The following is an 18,089-nucleotide window of genomic DNA, read 5'->3' as shown; positions in this document are numbered from 1 at the left end:
GAAAACTTGGCTTCTTGCAACCATCGCTATTTACCACAAAGTTGGTCTATGTTGAGGAAATGTATCGACAGACCACAGGAGCTCCGGTTTGGGACAGTCCTGAAACGGTTTCCAATACTTCACTGTCCACGCAGATCAGAGCTCCTGAGTGAGTTATGCTGAGGGACATCTGTATTTGTTTTTCAAGGAAATGCCATCTATCCCAGGCGGACAGGGAGCCGGATTCCTCCCAGACCAGAGCTGATCCCACGGGAGCTCGGCTCCGCTCGGCTCCAGAGGGATTCGCCCTCCCGCTCCCCTCGCACCGCACGCCGTCGGCCTCACCCGCGCCCGGTCAGCTTTCCCTAGGAAAACCACTTGGGGCTCCGACGCTTTCTGGGTGAGCACCGCTGTTTCGCGAACGCGGCGGGCAGCGCGTCAAGGGACGGCTTCTCCGGCTCCGGGCCCAAGAGCCAGCGCTTCCAGCGCGGCGCTCCCACACGGCGCCCAACGCCGGGCCGTGAGGTGCGAGCCCTCGCACCCCGGCGGTCACCCGTGGGGGGCCCGGGCGGCAGCGCTCCTGCCTTCCCCTCAGGCATCAGGCTCCGCGGTGACGGAGGGAGGCTGCTGCCCGGCCTCCCCGCGACGGCGGTTAACGGCCCTCCCCTGGCTCCTAAGGGAGCGGGGCGCGGGAAGCGCCCGCCCCGCGGCGGGAGAGCGGCCGCCGGGCAGGGGCAGGGCGGGGTGCGGGGGGGACGCGCGGCGCGTCTCACCTCCCTTGCAGGGGGTGCGGTGCTGGCTGTGCTGAGCCCGGTAGCCCTCGATCACCTCCCACTCGCCGTTGTCGCGCTTGATGGGGAAGGAGACGCTGAGGACGTGGTTGCAGGGCTTGATGATGCGGAGGATGCCGCGGACGCGGTGGCGGCGGTCCTCCATGCTCTCGCGGGTGCGCAGCCCCTCCACCAGCTTGTCCTCCACGATGCTGGCGCCGCGGTCAAAGAAGCCCTCCACCATCTTGAAGAAGTTGGGGTCGTCCTCGTCCTTCGCCGCCTCGCAGTAGTGCCGCCGCGGGCACCGGCCCCGGCCCCATGCCGCCGCCGCCGCTGCTCCCCCAGCTGCCGCCGCCGCCGGCCCGCCCGGCTCCGCGCCCGCCAGCACCGAGCCGGCGGCCAGGCGGGATGCCAGCAGCTCCCCCAAGTAGCGGTACATGGCGGCGGCGGGCTCCGGCGCTTCCGCTACGCGCGGAGAGGGGAGAAGAGAAGCGGGGCGGGGGTGTTGGGTCCCGGCGCCGCTGCTACAACAGGCGCGGGGCGCTGCCGCCGCCGCCTTTAAACGGCCTCGGGGTGGGGGCGGCGGGGCACAGCGGGCTGGGGGGGGGTGTAGGAACAAGCCGCGCCTCCCTACTGCGCATGCGCACCCTCCTCTCTGCCCCGCCCCCGGCGGGATTCGTAGAGGGGAAGGGGGCGCGGCGCGGGGGGCGGGAGCATGCGCGCTGAGGGCGGTCACGCCCCCCTGCCCCCTCCCTACAAAGCCGCTGCCGCCCTGAGGGTCGCGGTGCGCGCGCTGGCGGCGGGCGGTCGCGGTCCGGTGCGAGGGGCCGGGCCGTGAGGGTGGTGACGGCCGCTCCCGCACGGGCACCGGTAGGTCGGCGGCGGGAGGGGGCGGGCGGACGGACCCGCCTCGCCGCCGCTTCCTGCTGGGGTTATGTTCCCTTTCCTCTTGCGGAGCCGCGGGTCCCCGCGCGCCTTACGCGTGGTGGCCGGCTGGAGGGCCGCGGCCTGCCGGGGCTGCGCTGTCCCTCGCTTGTGCTCGGCCGCCGTTGCCGGTGAGGAGCCTCGGGTAGGCAGCCTTTGCCGGAGCCCGAGCGTGAGCCCTCCGGCCGGCTTCCAGCGCCTTCTGCCCCGGCGGGGCTGCTGGAGGCCTCCGGTCGAGGGAGGCCTGGTCTAGCTGTCGCGTCCTGCCGTTCTGCTGGGCAAAAAGGCGGGCACTCATACCACGAGTGCGAGTAAGGGTGCTTCCACGCAGTGGAGCATACAAAAGTCTTCAGGGAAAGTACTGTTTGTGCGAGAGCCACTTCTGAAGGGAGCCTGTTCGGAAAACCTGGCTTATCTACACGTGTTTAGTTGACTGTCCCATTAAGCAGGGACAGAGGCTTCAAGTTAGTACCTGTGTAATCCGCTAACACAGCTGCTTTCTGTGCTCGGGTGTTATGTTGGTAGCATGTCATCTTTTACTGGGTCTTGGCCCGTTAGGGGGAGGTTGTTTGTTGTGTAGCTCAGACTTTTGAGGACATCTCTAGGAATGTTGTTTTACACTGGATAAAATGTGCTCTCAGGGCATGGGTGACAGCGTGTTGCAGCACTTCTAGCAGGTTAGTTTTAGAAGAAATAAGTGACTTGTTCACTTTCTATAGGATTGGGTTCCTTATTGCAAAATACAGGTGGTTGTTTTTTTCTGTTGAGGCATATAGGAGACCCATGCCCTTAGGGCAGGAATAACCAGGGAGTTCTGTTGTCTCTGTGGGAGTCTAAGCACTATGGACATCCAAGGCGTGTGCTGCAAGGCTTGTGGGAAAGTAACAAAACTTTCGTGTGTATTTGTCAGCAGAAAACTTAGTTACAGAGTCTTTCAATATATGTAAATTTTCCAGGCAACTGATGCTCAAGCTTTATCTTATTTCATGCTGTTTCTCTATCCTAAGATTCATGAGAAGTTGTCATAAGGACTAGTAATAGGGTGAATGTTTGCCTCTTATCTGTGATGAGGATGATTTATAACCATAGTCTAGAGAGCAAAGATCCTGGGTAGTAAGTGCTATGGAAGCAAAAGCAAGAGAGGAGGTTGTTCTTAGGCCAGTTTATTTGCATGTTCTCACAGGGCTTCAGAGACAAACTTACTCATTTATGGTTTTCTATCTGTGCTGGCGGTGGTTCATAGACAATTTCTGTTGTGCTGTTCATTTTCACTTTACAGAATAGTAGTTTTCTCAGAGGTTGTATGAGTTTTGAGCTACTACTTGATTCCCATCCGCTTAACTTCTGTACAAGTTGTTAACTTTTGTAAAGGTCTAGGGAAAGGTGGTAGTGAAAGGTATTGTGGCAATTAGTACTTATCAGCTAATTATTTTCATTTAATTATTTGGTTTGGTAGGTTATTTAGAATACTGTTTCACAGACAACAATGATTGAATGAAAAATATGATTAACCAGTTTGCTAAAGTGTGTAGACTTGGGTCAAAGTAAGATTAACATGCTTAGCTCCTATCCTGCCTTCAGCTGTGGCATCTCTAATTTATGAGCTTTACTCAATTATCAGCTGTTTGTAGTATGAGTTTGTTTGCAGTATGCATTTGTGAATGTGTTTGAGACTGAGTATGGGACATAAGTGTGAGAACAAAGTGGATCTCTCCATGGGTTCAGTCACATGACTGTATTTGGGAGTAGTTGTAGCACCACAGATGCCCTCTTTTCCATCAGTACTTTCTGCTTTAATCCATGATGTTATTTGAAGTATTAGCTATTTGAGAAGATGTGGGTGACTAGGATAACCTTTCTCCAGTGTCTAACATCATTAATAGTGGTGCTATAAATGGAAAATATGTGTTTATTAAAATTAAAAGGTCAGTTAGGTTCAGCTTAGTGTTCTCTATCAAAGTTTGTTAATTTGGCTGAAATGTTCCTAGGATATACTGGAGTCTTTTAGAAGTGAGGGTAGCTCTCCTCAGTTTGCGTCCTAGTCTGTTTACTAGCTCACCAAATTAAGTGAGAGAGCAGAGAACTGTAAATTAGGGATCCTCCCAAGGCTCTGCATAACACTACTCCTAGTCTGGCTAAACCCCTCTGAATCCAGGCTAACCCTAGGATTACCTCCAGTCCAGAGGCTCCAGAGTCTGAACATCCATTTGACAATATGCTCAGGAGGAAAGTTGATCCATACAGTGGGCAGAGAACTAATTCCTTTCTGTGGTAAACATGTTTTCTTTTGGGAACAGAAATGGATTTTGAAATACTTTACAAATGGAATTACAGTGGTTTCAGTGAGCTTCATTTAAGCTGTTAGCCATATCAAGTGAAGCATTTGGCAGTTCTTAACCTTTGCTTAAGGAATTGGTTGAGATAAAGTCCTAATATTGGTAATGCTTATATGAAGACATTTTTTAGTGATTCCAGAAATGATGTGGTAAGTTGTAAAACTGAGATTCTAGCACAGTGGGATAATTTAAAGTATTACACAAATCAAGGCAAGTTCTTGTTTCCCTTTGAAATTGCCTATATGAGCAACTATGTTTCCTTTCCTCATTTCACCAGAAGTTATGAAAAAAACCAGCTTTTTTTAATTCAAGTGTTATGCGGTTTTGCTCTATGTGGACCTTGGTAGCATAGCTAAATAGTTGTGAGCTGGGGTTTATTGTCTTTTCCCAAACTGTTGCTGAAGAAAAACTGTTCAACCTCTGAGGTGACAGATCTGTGGATGGTTGAATAATAGTTACTGGGAGAATGGAAGGGTATGAATCTGTCAGGAATACTAACTGTAGTCCTGTTCATATTGCGCTCGGTTGAAATCCTGTGTGTGCCTGTTAAATATAGGGTATACAGGTAGGCAGCAAATGTGTATGCCTTCAGTAACCCTACTGCACTGGAGCTGCCTGCATATGGTGGGAAAGTGTGTTAGAATACTGTTAAATAGCCATCTAATTCTTTTGCATGTCTTTAGCTTGAGATATTATCAAGTTCTATGGATTGTATTTTCCACCTCTATAATGCTTTAAAGTAAAACTTCATGTATAATTAATTTTGGTGTGGGATGTGAAACTAGAGAAGAAATGGCTGCTTCTTTATCTGCTGGAAAAAGTTGTCCTGGCATTCAGTCCTCAGAATCATGGGGGGAAATGTTGATAAAGCATGTGACTTTTTAAATATGCGTATTTTTTATAAAATAAATACACTATAGTTTAAAGGATCTAATGAATGATTAATGTAATCTGAGCCTAATTTTAATTTCAAATCTGTGAAGAAGTTATACTGTGTTTATCACTTAGATCTGAATCTGAGTGCCACATTTCTTGGTTATATTCTTCCCTTTTTATGCCAAGCCAGAATGTGATATCACAGGGATGAAGTGAGAAGTGTGCTAGAGGGCCGGCTCTGAAAGATGCTGTTAAAGGGAATGCATGAATTGGGTGAATCCCGAAAGAAAACTTTAATTTGTGACCTGTCTATATAAGCACTTTTACAAAATGAACAGGACTAGAAATCATTTCGGTAATCTCTTTACAAGCTGTTAGAGACTAAACCTGATGAAAAGGCGTTGCACTGGCAGCATAAGGTATTGATACTTAGGTCTATTGGTTTGGAGACTAAGGGGGAGCCAGCTGAATTTAAAATTCTGATAAAGACCTGTAAATCCCTTAACTGAGTTCTGTGGGAATTTTTTTCCATTAGAAATAGCTTCAGCTGTGTTCAGCCATACCAAAGCTGGAGAGCGGACTGGCAGGTTTTCTTTGTTTGCTCCCTTTGCCTTGGTACAAAGGAACCTGAATTGGGTGGTTTTCCAGGCAGGCTGCAGATGTTAGATTTGTGCATGCTGCAGTTCTGAGATCTGCTTTCTGTAATGCTGCAGGGTTAGAGAGGAGGTATCTGATTTATTTCCTACTGAGATAAGGACCTTAAAGCTTTCAGTACCTTGTGTTACTAGTGAAATGCTTAGGTACCTGTGATCTGATTATTTCACATTATTTCTGTGTATTTGGCACTAAATTTAAGTATTTCATAATTGCTAAATTGAAGTATAAACTCCTAACATCTTGTTCATATATGAATAGTAACACTTGCCTGTCTGTAGCACTGTAAAAGTAGGGAGTGAAACTCATAAGTATACAAGTAAAGTTGGTAGGTTTAGTCTGGTAGGGACTTTCTTTAGGAAGTGGTAGTCTAAAGTGAGAGTCTTGTTTTCTGTACTTGAGGCACTACTACAGAAATAATCAGTAGCTGAGCAAATAAGCAATCATAAGATTTTTTTTTTGCAGTTTCCCAGACCTTCTGCAGCAAGATGCTGTTCTTACTTTACAATTCTGGGAATAGAATTTGTAGGCTGTTTTCCAGAATGTAGATTTGACGGGGGTTCCTAATCTCTCGGTGAAAAGCACTTGAAAAATCCTCAGTGAGTGGACTGATCTGCCAGCATTTCAGAGCAAGTGTCAGAGGGCAGTTTCCTGAGTTTTTAAAATGTTAATTCTGCTGCAGAAGTCAGAAAATACTGAATAAATTCTGGTAAGTGCCTCATGAGTAAATACAGTTTTGATTGCTATGAAAAGTGGTGGTGCTTATGTTTATCAGCTCTAAAGACTGCCTGTCTCCATCTGTTTATATTGTTGCTGTGCCTGATGACTGAGGCTGCCAACTGGTTACTTCAGCTCTGTGACAAAAGAGATATTAAAAAAGGTCTTCATGTATACAGGAGATAATGTCCTCATCTCTTGTTTAGACAGTCTATAGATATGCAAAAATTTACTGTGCCATGTTTTGTTACTGTTACTGTCAATATATTACTAATAGCCATTGCTAGATAATAAAACTGAGAAATATAAAATACACTTTTTGTAACACGTATTTCCTGTAATGCTACTTCTGGTTTTCAGATGGGTAGGGCAAAGAGTAACTTCCTCTGGAGCCTGCAGATCTGATCTGAAGATTACTGGAGTCAGTAACAAATTAATCTGATTTCAGCGACCTTTCAGTCAACATGGCCCTTCATGAAGTGATAGAGGCTTTTGCGGGTTAATGTGAACGCTTTTCCTTTCTTAGTTCCTGTGTTAGGGAGAATCTGTTAAAGCAGCTGTTTTGTGTCTTTGTGGAATAATCTTTAGCTTTTGTTTGTTTTTTTCTCATTTCTGATTTAAAAGACAAACGAGGGGATAATACAGTTACCAAACCCAATATATTTAAGAATCCCATCTAGCTGTTCAATGCATTTGAAATTAGCTGATGTAAAATACTGGTTATGGAATAGCTGACAGGTAAGCAGGCATAAACTTTTACGGATGCACTGTGAGCACGTGAGCTTTGTTCCTTTAAATGGGGTTAGGAGAGAAAGTACTTTAGTCAGTTTGTTTCCTGGAAATTATATTATTGTTTCGAGAATTGCTCTGTAGTTTAGTCAACCCAGCAAACAACAGATAGTAGAAAGTATGGCTTGCCAGGAGTGAACTAAGAATTGTTTGAAAGTAGCATTTAAGGTTGAAATTGATGCTTTTTGCGACTCGTGGTGGCCTTGGCTGTCTGGCTGAAAATTGTACCTGCGATCTTAACAGGCTGGAATCACAGCATCAGAGACTGCAAACCAGTTTTTTCTTGCTTTAATACTCAATTGACGGTCAGAAGTTAGCATAAACAAAGTGCATATTGTTTAAATAACAAACATTAAAGCTCTTATAAACTAGAAAATACGTGTCTCCTGTAGTGCTTTTGTTCGCATTTCTGTTAACAGAATCAACTTTATCCTCTTTCACTTTGGAAGACTGGTTGTGGAAGTCCATATTGTTAAAATGTTTGAATGCTTAATCCTTTGAAAGATGTTGGTGGATGAAGCCTAGATCCAAAGGAATTAAGAACTGTCTCATGTTTGTTGGTACAATTGAAATTGTCATTGTTTGTCAGAAAAGTCCAGGAGTGTGTTGGCTGGTATTTTTTGATGTGTGATGGGTTTCCTAAAAAACAAAAAATAAATTGCTGGTTGTGCTGGATGCTAAAAAATGTTTGTGGTATCTTTTTTTAGTGATCGTTCACAAATCTCAAGGTGATTCATGATGCGTGCTGGATGTAGAGATCTGGTGCAAAGTTACTGTTACAGCACATCACAGAGTAGTCTCAGAATGGGAAAATAGGTCAGAATAAAAAATACTTCTGTTTCAGTTAAATTGTCTCATCTTAAGCACATTTGAACAATTTTTGAAAATTCTGTATGTAAGTTAGATCAAAAGGACTGGAAAAATGTCTTCTAGTTAAATGGCTTGGTTTATTAATAATGTCCTTGTGTGGAAATGCTGGAGTTTGTTAAAATCATGTGTTATATGTGGTGTTTAGGTGCCCACATGGAAATCATGTTAAATATATAGCTGTGTAGTGCAAATGTAAGTGCCAGTTTATGGACTTGTGGCAACACTTGCACGGACAAAAATCTGTGTATCCTGGAGTATCTTCTGGAGACATTGTTACTGTCACTGTTACTTGGTGCTGGTGTGGGAGCACAGTGGACAGCTTAAGCAGCAAGGGCAGGGTGGGCCAGAGATGTAACAAGCATGTGAGGGATATTGGCAGTTGACATAAGAACAGTTTTCAATTGCTGCCATAAACCCTCAGCACTGGCATAGAAGTTGATTTAGATAAACATATCTTGTAGTTAACAAGCTGAAGAATTTGTGCTGTTGAAGTTTTTCTTGATGATTATTTATTGTCTAATCTTGTCAAGGTGGCAAGATAATGCCCGATTTATCTGTTCTACTTTATCTCTTGTGTTTTTTCTTTTGAAAGTTGGTAGGTTGAAGGTAAGCTCATTTTGAAATACTTCTAAGGTAGAGCCTCTGCCCATCACTGGTAATGGATTTTCTGATTTCAGGAGGAGTATTACATTGCTGTCATCTGACTCAATGAGTTAAAATCATCATGGAATTTGTGAAAGCTTGTCTTGATTTGTTTTGTCTTATCAGTTTTTTGGATAAGCTGGTGTTTGTAAGTTAGTAAAGGAAAACTAGCAATCTAAATGTATGCTTTTAAATTGTTCAGTTATCTTTGCAGATCAATTTTCTTGAACAGGGTGTATGCTATATGTTCATCTTGGGTTTATAATCTGTTAGCACTGTGGCAGTTATATAAATAAATGTAAAGTTGGGCTATATAAGTAGAAATCAAGCTACTTCCTCATGTGACAAATAACTAATGAAGGTAATAGAGAGGGAAGGAAAACATCAGTCTCCTTCACTGTTCTGTTCCCCCATATACTTTATGCCTCACCTGCCAGTGAACCCATACTTCTACTGCAAGTCCATTAGTGTTTAGTTCAGGGTTTAATTTATTCATGTTTATTACATGACTAATTTGGTGAAGGTTACTTTAAGTCAAAGAAATTAATGGACCTGTGAACTAAAAGGAAGAATATATCTTATTAGGCAAAACTTTGTACTCTCATCACACTTTTTTCCCAGAATGTCTGAGTATTGAAGTCACATCAGAATATAGCATGCTGCCACAGGATGTAAAATTAAGTAATTCTTAACATTTTGAAAATTAAGGCTTAGTTGTGTGGGTAGATTCTACACAATGCATGAGGTAAGAGAAAATCTCTGTCAAATAGCATATGAGGTTCAAGATCTAACCAAAACAAAAGTAACATCGGGTGCCCTGTACTCATACTAACTTTGAATCATTTGATTACTTCATGCTGGTGTAAGTCAGCACCTGAGACCTCAAGTAAGGAATAAAAGCATTTGACTGAGCAGGACAGTACATTTTGCAGGAAGAGAGAAAATCACATATAGAAATGGGATAACAAGACATGATGAATATTAAAATCTTGATAGGTAAGGTGAAATGTTGAGATAAAAAGGATAGTTTTGTGACTTATCAAAAAGGCAAAGGATTACACATTGGGGAATGGCAGTGTAATCTTTAAAGATTGACACAGAGTGAGTTCTCCACTTCTTGTCTTAACAACTTTATCTGTCATCTGGATGGAGGGGATGGAGTGCTCCCTCTGCAGTTTTGCAGATGACACCAAGTTGGGTGGGAGTGTCAACCTGCTTGAGGGTAGGAAGGCTCTGCAGAGGGATCCGGACAGGCTGGATTGATGGGCCAAGGCCAACTGTATGAGTTTCAACAAGGCCAAGTGCTGGGTCTTGCACTTGGGTCACACAAACCCCATGCAATACTACAGGCTTGGGGAAGAGTGGCTGGAAAGCTGCCCGCCGGAAAAGGACCTGGGGGTGCTGGTCAACAGCCGGCTGGACATGAGCCAGCAGTGTGCCCAGGTGGCCAAGATGGCCAAGGGCATCCTGGCTTCTATCAGGAATAGTGTGGCCAGCAGGAGTAGGGAGGTGATCGTGCCCCTGCACTCGGCACTGGTGAGGCTGCACTGTGAGTACTGTGTTCAGTTTTGGGCCCCTCACTACAAGAAGGACATTGAGGTGCTGGAGCATGTCCAGAGAAGGGGAATGAGGCTGGTGAAGGGTCTGTAGAACAAGTGTAGTGAGGAGCGGCTGAGGGAATTGGGGCTGTTGAGTCTGGAGAAGAGGAGGCTGAGGGGGGACCTTGTTGCTCTCTACAACTACCTGAAAGGAGGTTGTAATGAGGTGGGTGTTGGTCTCTTCTCCTAAGTTTCTAGTGGTGGAATGAGAGGCAATGGCCTCAAGCTGTGTCAGGGGAGATTCAGATTGGATATTAGGAAAAATTTCTTTACTGAAAGAGTGGTCAGGCATTGGAACAGGCTGCCCAGGGAAGTGGTGGAGTCCCCATCCCTGGAGGTGTTCAAAAAACGTGTAGATGTGGCACTTTGGGATATGGTTTAGTACGCATGGTGGTGTTGGGTGGATGGTTGGACTTGATGATCTTGGAGGTCTTTTCCAACCTATGATGCAGCTTAATGTGTGAACTGAAGTAAATGAATCTCTCCTAGCCTTAGTTCCCATAAGGAAAATAGATTATAATTTATTCCCTATTTCTTAAAGGTATGGAGAGGGCAAATACATTAAGTCTCATTCGGAACTGAGCTGGTGATGGAAACTTCTATGGTCCTCATATCTGAATGAGTATATGTCAGGAATTAGAGCATGGACAGTATTTATTCTCAATGAGAAACTCATGGAATTTGGTTTTCTAATAAACTGATACAATTCGTTCCTGTCAAACTTAGGCTTTCTCAAGAAATACAGGAAAGTCATAGATTGTCTTCAAAGTGAGAAGTAAAATTTCTTGTCTTGAACATTCATCCTTTATCAGAGCATATTAAATTGAATCAGTTTTTTCTTGTTAGGTAGAGAAACAATGAGCTCTAATGGATCAACAGTTCATTCACTTTATGGTTGAAGATAATGAAAAGTATATGTTATGTAGAATTTTCCAGTTCTGTTGGATTAAAAGAATCCATAGAAGTTAGTGTTAAAGAAATTTGCATAAGTTGTCTTGGAATAACAAATCCTATGTGTAGCTGCCTCCATAAGCTACTTTAATGTGTCGGTTTGGATAAAAGGAGTGTTTTTCAATTATATTACAATAGTGTTTTTCATGTGGACTTAATTTCAACGATTTCCACACCATGAGCTTAACGTGCCTGAAAAAAATCAGTCTTTCAGCAAGTCTTCATTCATCAAATTGGATGATGACAGGTGAAAAGAAGATACTATAACTTGACCTGTGACAATATTTGGTTATAAAACTTTCTAAAATGCCAAGTAAGGTGAAATTACTCAACAAACAAAGGAAATAGATACTGAAATTGGCGTTAGTTCTTTGGGAATGTGCCAGTGTAGATAAGATTGTGCCTTTTTGCTGAGAAAGTCAGATCAAATTCTATAAGTTGGTGCAATTCCTTGAGCTTTGTCTGTGCTTGCTTTCTTCTGCTTTGTTTTCCCATCCTATATCGTAAGAGGATATAAAATCTGGAGATGAGGTGGACCAAGGTTACTTTATCCGATCTTTGAGTGTGTGGACTGTGAATTCTAACTGACCTGTTGGGAGTACAGATGCTGCAGGTTAGCTATACTCCAGTCTTCCTGCGCACAGCAGTGTAACCCAGTGGGCAGAGCTCTGACTTCAGGCACAAGACTTTCGTTCCTGCAGTAGGATGAGCAGTCAAGATCAAACCCCTCATTGCATCAATGCTTGTAAAGCACTACTGATCCTGAAGGTCAATGACAAGCTTTCTTCTGATAGAATTGTTCTTGATCTGAGAAGTCAGTATTTCCTGCTTAGGATAATGGGATTAGGCTACTCTTGAATTATTATGAGTGCTGTTATTAGTACGAAGCATGGTGGCAAGTTTCTGCCATGGAGCCTGGAACTAGACTGGAAATCTAATGTAATATGGAAAATCCTAGGTAACTTTTAAATGGGAACTGCTTCAGTCCCTGCTTAACAGTATTTTGAATCATACAAGAGGAGCAGTTGAATAGGTCAAAACCGGTTCTTTCAAAGTCTCAAGTAAGGCTTCCCTTACCTCTTTCTAAAATGCCAATGTTGTCTGCAAGAGTAAGATTTTCTTTTTTCAAAGATAAGTTTGAGTCAAGACATTTGTATGGTCTTTCATTTTATGTTGTTTACAGTCTTAAGAAGCTGGGCTCTGATTGGGGAGGGAAAAACTTTGCATAACACCACAGTTCTCTACAGTACAAGTGGCTTTGCATTGCTCAGCAGTGGAGGATACTACTGATGAACAGCCTCTTCCCTATTTTTATGTGCCCAGTGACAATCTGAGATGACCACGAATCAGCATGTCATTTCAGGGGTTCTTGGAGAGTAGTATCTGCATAGAGTAGCTTTCAAGATCAGCGCTTCAGACTTAGAAGTTGCCTGGATTTAAAATGTAAGTACTTGTATTCTAAACACTGGGTTTCCACAGTGACAGTGGAAAGTAAAGGGACAGGTGTAGCTAAAGGGACTTGACAGCTGATTCCACTTTGGGATTAGAATTTTAACTTCCTTGAAATCTGGTAGAGAAATACTGATTTGTTTGCCACACTGAGAAAGGAGCATCAAGTAACATAATTATGAACTTGTGTAGTTCTTAATTCTCTTATACATTTTGATGTTACCTCTTCTCTCTTCTGTATTTGCCTTTCTTAATGAGGAGTGCAATTTAAATGGACACTACTTTGGCTGTTTTTCTTCCCAGCTTCATCAAATCAAGTACTTGCCCTTGCTTATTTTGTGAAGATTAAAGCCTTCCATCCATACTGTGTCACTTACTAATTTTTTCTCCCTATGGTCTGACTGTTTAGTTTTCTGTATGGTTTTTCAGTTGGTAGCTGCAGTTCATAATATGTTGTAATGTCATACATGTTCCTCTTGAGAACAACTTTCAGTTAACATGTTAATATTTTGGTTCTCAGTTGTTACTGAATACCATATATTTAATGAATGAATACTGTCTTTATTTTGGGGAAGATGCCTTCAATTATTTTTCTGTTCTGATTTTCATACCATAAACTGAATCTCCGTTTGTTACTTTTCAGATTTGTGCTGACAAACATGATAGCGGTTTAGTTTTATGTGTTTTTATTTCTCAGATTTCTGCTCTGCTCCTGTATTTTGTAATGGTTAACATGTAATGTTGCCACGTTTCATTTAATGTTTGTTGTTATGAGCTCATGGTTCTTAAACTGCTGTTAATCTGGATGGTATATTAGTTTTAGCTGCAATATAAAGCTTTGTATGTATAGTGTAAACAGTGTAGTTCTTGCAACTCAGAACACTAGCTAAGGTAGAACAAACTGTACTGCTTTTTTAATTTCTTTCTAGTTGGTTGTAAAGGTTACTAATCTCTGGAGAAGGATAACAGGTCATATGTTTAATGTAGTAGCTTTTTGTTTTTCTGCTTTATCTGCTAATTTAAAAATCTTCTTTTGTACCAAGACACATAAGGTGGGGAACTACAGCCACCTTCCTAATAGCATCTCTCTCCCACTAGACCAGGGTGTCCATCTTCGTAGAATAACTTTTTATTTTCTAGCCCTGAAACACTGTAATTTTAGAATCTTGATGTGTATTTAATCGTTACCTGTTACATGCTCAATGTGCTTCCTAATGCAAGCAAGTAAAATTGGAGTTACTCAAATCATTAGTTAAATCATTATGCTAAATATGACATATGTAAATGTCATTAGCTAAATAGTATGATAAGGGGTGGATAGCAAGTTCCCTGTATTTCTTCACCTCCCTGCACTATTCATAATTTATTTTACCTCTACTTTTCCTCTTTTGTGTCTTTACAAAAGGTAAAATTCCCCTGTGTGCACATGAAGCTGAAGTACCATGAGTCATGTATAGTTGTAACTGTCTTCATGTAAAAGTGTGTCAGTTGAAAAAGAATAAGAGCAGGTTATAAAAGATTGTTCAAAGCTACTTTAGTACCAAACTCATTTGTGTATTGGGGCATTAAACAGAACTCTTCTTAAAAAGATACATTTCTAACATTGACACTACCATGTCTGTTCTATATGAAAAGTTCCTACTAGTGTTTTTAAAATATTTTTCTGAAGACTACTGTGATTTTAACCTTCTATAGCAACTCGTGGTTGTGTAGATAAAAATTACACTGGTATACTAGAAGCCACATTGGCCTTGTGTACACTATCTTATATTGTTTCTATCCTAGTGAAGATCAAGTATAGAACTTGCAACGTTTGTCAGACAGGAAAGAATGTATTTGCAAACAGGATTACAATTCTAGTACACAAAATATTAAGTAAACTGAAGTGAGCACTTTTTAAACCTAGTCTTTCCTCATACTGAATTACACTTGGAGGCAAGTTATAGTTTTACTTCAGCTTGGAGCAGCTTCTGTGTAAAGACAAATGGATAAATAGATAAACCTCTTTGGTTTCCATCCTTAACTCTTCATACTTCAGGAGTTTTGAAAGTTACACAACTTGAAATTTCATGGTTCCTTCCCGTTTTTGTGTTGTTGGTTTTGTCAACGTAGTTTGGTGGTAAGGTTGATCATCTAGAGTATCAGCTTCTCTCGGGAGAAAGGTGCTTTCCTTGAAGTGGGTTGCTGGTGTGTGTGAACATGTTAAGTCTGCATATCTTTTGGCTGGACTTTCTCCCAGAGCACACGATGGAAGAGTTTGGGTGGGCAGAATATTCCCAGGTATTAAAACAGTGAGGGGGACATAAATGATGTTGAAGATTTTTCAGATTAGCTGTGAGTCAGGCAGATAGGGCTGGTTTCAACCCCTTAGTGTAATACAACTCAAAAATGAGGACTATGTAGTACTGCAAGTAATAAAATAATTTGTAAAAGTTAGTGAATTAAAGGCAACTGAGTGAAGGTACACAGCAATAGTCATATTAGCAGTGTACAAAAAGTAGTTGAGGTGTTGTGTCTAACATAAAAATGGTGAAGAAAACGATGCATCTTGAATGAGAACATAGTTACAGGAAGGTTTTTATCAGGGGTTATGTTGCTATGCAGTAGTGCTGTGTGTTGTGACTTAGAACAGTAGACAGAGACCCAAGATGATTTGTAGCACCATACCTTAAGTTTTTAATTTTGCTTGAGGTGTTTTCAGATGGCTGAATTACCATGGAAAAGGGTAGATACATGTACAGGCCATCTAAATCAATGTTTCGAGCATTTTATTCACAGATTTTGTTCAACTGTGATTTCATTTAACTTTTATGGGCATAGTAGAATAGAAATTATGATCTACAATTTTCTTGAAGTATGATCAATCAAATTGTTTTGAATAAGTAGTCTAAGTGCATTGCTGCCTTGAAGCCTGAGAGAAGTTACCCTTTTGAAATAGTGAAATTTGCATCTAAAAGGCACCTTTGGCTCAGTCAGCTGTGTTGATAGTTACTCAGTGTCACCTGTTCTCTGTTAAAGCTTAACCAGTTTGCTAAACTAACATCTGTCTAAACCATTGAAATGTAAAGGCTTATATATTAAAAAGGTAATGCTAATTTCCTTTGTTTTGTGTCTTATGTTTTGCTAGGTAAATGCTGAAGGGCTTAAAAATTTTAGAGCACTTTAATGGAAACGACAGTAAAACTTCTGGAAACAAAGAAAGTTTTATCGGTATTTTTCTGCAGTACTCTAGTAAATTAGCAACTTCTTAGCCATAGTTCTTGTGAAAGAGCTTTTTCTTGGCTGACATTTGTACAGTTCTGTGAAGTTGGTAGGTACATTGCTGCTGTAGCCACCATGAGGAGCAAGAGTGTAGTGAACCATCTGTGATCTTTGTAGTGCTCTTCACTATTGGATGGAGCCAGCTTGGCCCAAGTCTGAAGGTTAAATTTCCTTAATGGAGCTTTATCTCCGAAAAAATCTTAAACCTTTCAACTTCTAGACAGAAGAGTGTATGTTTATCAGTTGCTGAGGCTGAAGTGTATTCATGGTGTGTGTAGTGTGTGCATTAGGAAGATCCTAAAATAACTGGGAAATGACTTTGCATTTTCAAGAACAGAAATACTAGAGATTTGGATATAAATGTCAGTACTGTCATGTAGTTAACTTCTGTCAAGTGTTTTATTTAAAGTACAATGCTCACATCAGAAGTGTGTATTATGGCTCACATCAGAAGTGTGTGTTATGAACTTTCCTTTCGAGACTTTAGTTTTATAGAAAATTTGTGTGAAGCCATCTTTCTTCTTCCTGTGATATGAAAGTGTCGGGAAATCAGCAATTTAGTATATCAAATCACCATTTACTTTGAACCTCACAAAAATCTAATGATACCATGTGAAGAATGTAGTGCATACTATAGAAACAGATAAACTGCAGAATGTGGCTCTGGGTGGGGAATGAATAGGTCTGGTGCAATATGTTCAGGCCTGTCAAAAATACTTGCTTTTTTTGTTTACAGGAAAGTTAAATATTTGCTCTTCTGGAGAGATCCTACATGAACAGTGAGGTGGTAAATGAACTCCTGACTGAGCTATTGGTATAGAGAGGTATTGTGGGCTTGTATGCTATCTGGTTGCTTTTGGAGCTGCTTGTGTAGCTTCTAGTTTTGCACAGCTTTGGAGCATGTCTTGATCTAGTGATGGCTTTTGTGCTCCTGGTATGACTTCTTTGAGTGGGTGGCTGGTTTTTAGCTAACGAACATCTAACTTGAATTGTTTAGTTATGCTGACATTAAAAAAATACCCTGCTTGCCTTAAATACAAGAGGAGGTGCAGCTTTGTTAGTCTGCTGCTAACATATCCACTTGTGGTGGAGAGTGAAAGGTATTTTACTAACACCAGTAGATGACTGATTTATCCCACCCAAGTAGACTTATGAATGATACCTTTTCAACACCCTGCCTCCTACAGCACAAAAGCACAAGCACAGCACAGTCCTTCCTACAGCTGTTGTCCAAAACCTAGATGGTACCCCATGTTTGTCTATGAATGTGCAGTCAGCACATTTTTTGTTACAAAACTTCATCTTTGAGACTTTTGTAAAGGTGAGAAAACAATAGTGATGACTTTGTATTTTAAATAATTTTTTTCTGCATAGCATGGAAGCCACATACAATAGGGGTAAGTAAATTCTCTTTCCCAAGCCACTAAAGCAACTGCAATTTCCCCTCTACACTGCCCTAGTGAGGCCTCATCTGGAGTACTCTGTCCAGTTGTGGGCTCCCCAGTTCAAGAAAGATGAACTACTGGAGGGAGTCCAGTGGAGGGCTACAAGGATGATGAGGGGACTGGAACATCTCCCCTATGAGGAGAGGCTGAGGGAACTGGGCTTCTTCAGCATGAAGAAGAGAAGGCTGCAAGGGGACCTAATATATGCTTACAAATATCTGAAGGGTGGGTGTCAGGAGGATGGGGCCAAGCTCTTTTCAATGGTGCCCAGTGACAGGACAAGGGGCAATGGGCACAAACTGAAGCACAGGAAGTTCCATCTGAACATGAGGAAGAACTTCTTCCCTCTGAGGGTGACGGAGCACAGGAACAGGCTGCCCAGAGGGGTTGTGGAGTCTCCTTCTCTGGAGATACTCAAGACCCACCTGGACAAGATCCTGTGCAGCCTGCTGTAGGTGACCCTGCTTCGGCAGGAGGGTTGGACTAGATGACCCACAGAGGCCCTTTCCAACCCCTACCATTCTGTGATTCTGTGAATTGAGAGGAGCAGCCTTTGATTACAGCTGCTGTGTGCTATAATCGGTTAATCCCAGTGATGTATGTAGTCGTTGTGGAGGATGTATTCCAATAACTTTCATAATGTGAAATACCAGATCCTGTGATTTAAACTTAAATAAGAATCTTTTTTGGGAGGAAATACACTGGATTTGTACAGGAAGATGTACTTGGTTAATATTATGATGCCTGTTGCACAATATCATAGTGATGTTCTGGCATTTCTGTTACTAAGTCAAGCTGAAAGGTATTTGCTGTTCTGGAAATAGGTTT

The 18,089-nt window shown here is 42.2% G+C and overlaps 2 protein-coding genes across 3 annotated transcripts in view; one reads left to right on the top strand and one right to left on the bottom strand.

Moving 5' to 3' along the window:
- The window catches only part of GLUD1 (glutamate dehydrogenase 1), a 30,516-nt gene extending 29,197 nt beyond the window's left edge, over positions 1–1,319 (bottom strand). The window contains exon 1 of the mRNA XM_075423014.1: positions 753–1,319. Within this exon, the coding sequence (XP_075279129.1) occupies positions 753–1,188 (436 nt within the window). The 5' untranslated portion in view covers positions 1,189–1,319. The remainder of the gene's footprint in view (positions 1–752) is intronic.
- A 204-nt stretch (positions 1,320–1,523) lies between these two features.
- Positions 1,524–18,089, top strand: part of SHLD2 (shieldin complex subunit 2) — a 42,910-nt gene continuing 26,344 nt past the window's right edge. The window contains exon 1 of one of the 2 annotated variants that reach the window (XM_075423010.1): positions 1,524–1,619. The gene's annotated coding sequence lies outside the window, so the exon portion shown is untranslated. Of the gene's footprint in view, positions 1,620–1,659; positions 16,641–18,089 lie in introns of those variants that run through there. The other variant, XM_075423009.1, reaches the window with a different exon arrangement.

Source organism: Opisthocomus hoazin, chromosome 6, assembly GCF_030867145.1.
Source record: "Opisthocomus hoazin isolate bOpiHoa1 chromosome 6, bOpiHoa1.hap1, whole genome shotgun sequence".
NCBI classification, from domain to species: Eukaryota; Metazoa; Chordata; class Aves; order Opisthocomiformes; family Opisthocomidae; genus Opisthocomus; species Opisthocomus hoazin.
This window is presented reverse-complemented; position numbering and strand designations above follow the sequence as displayed.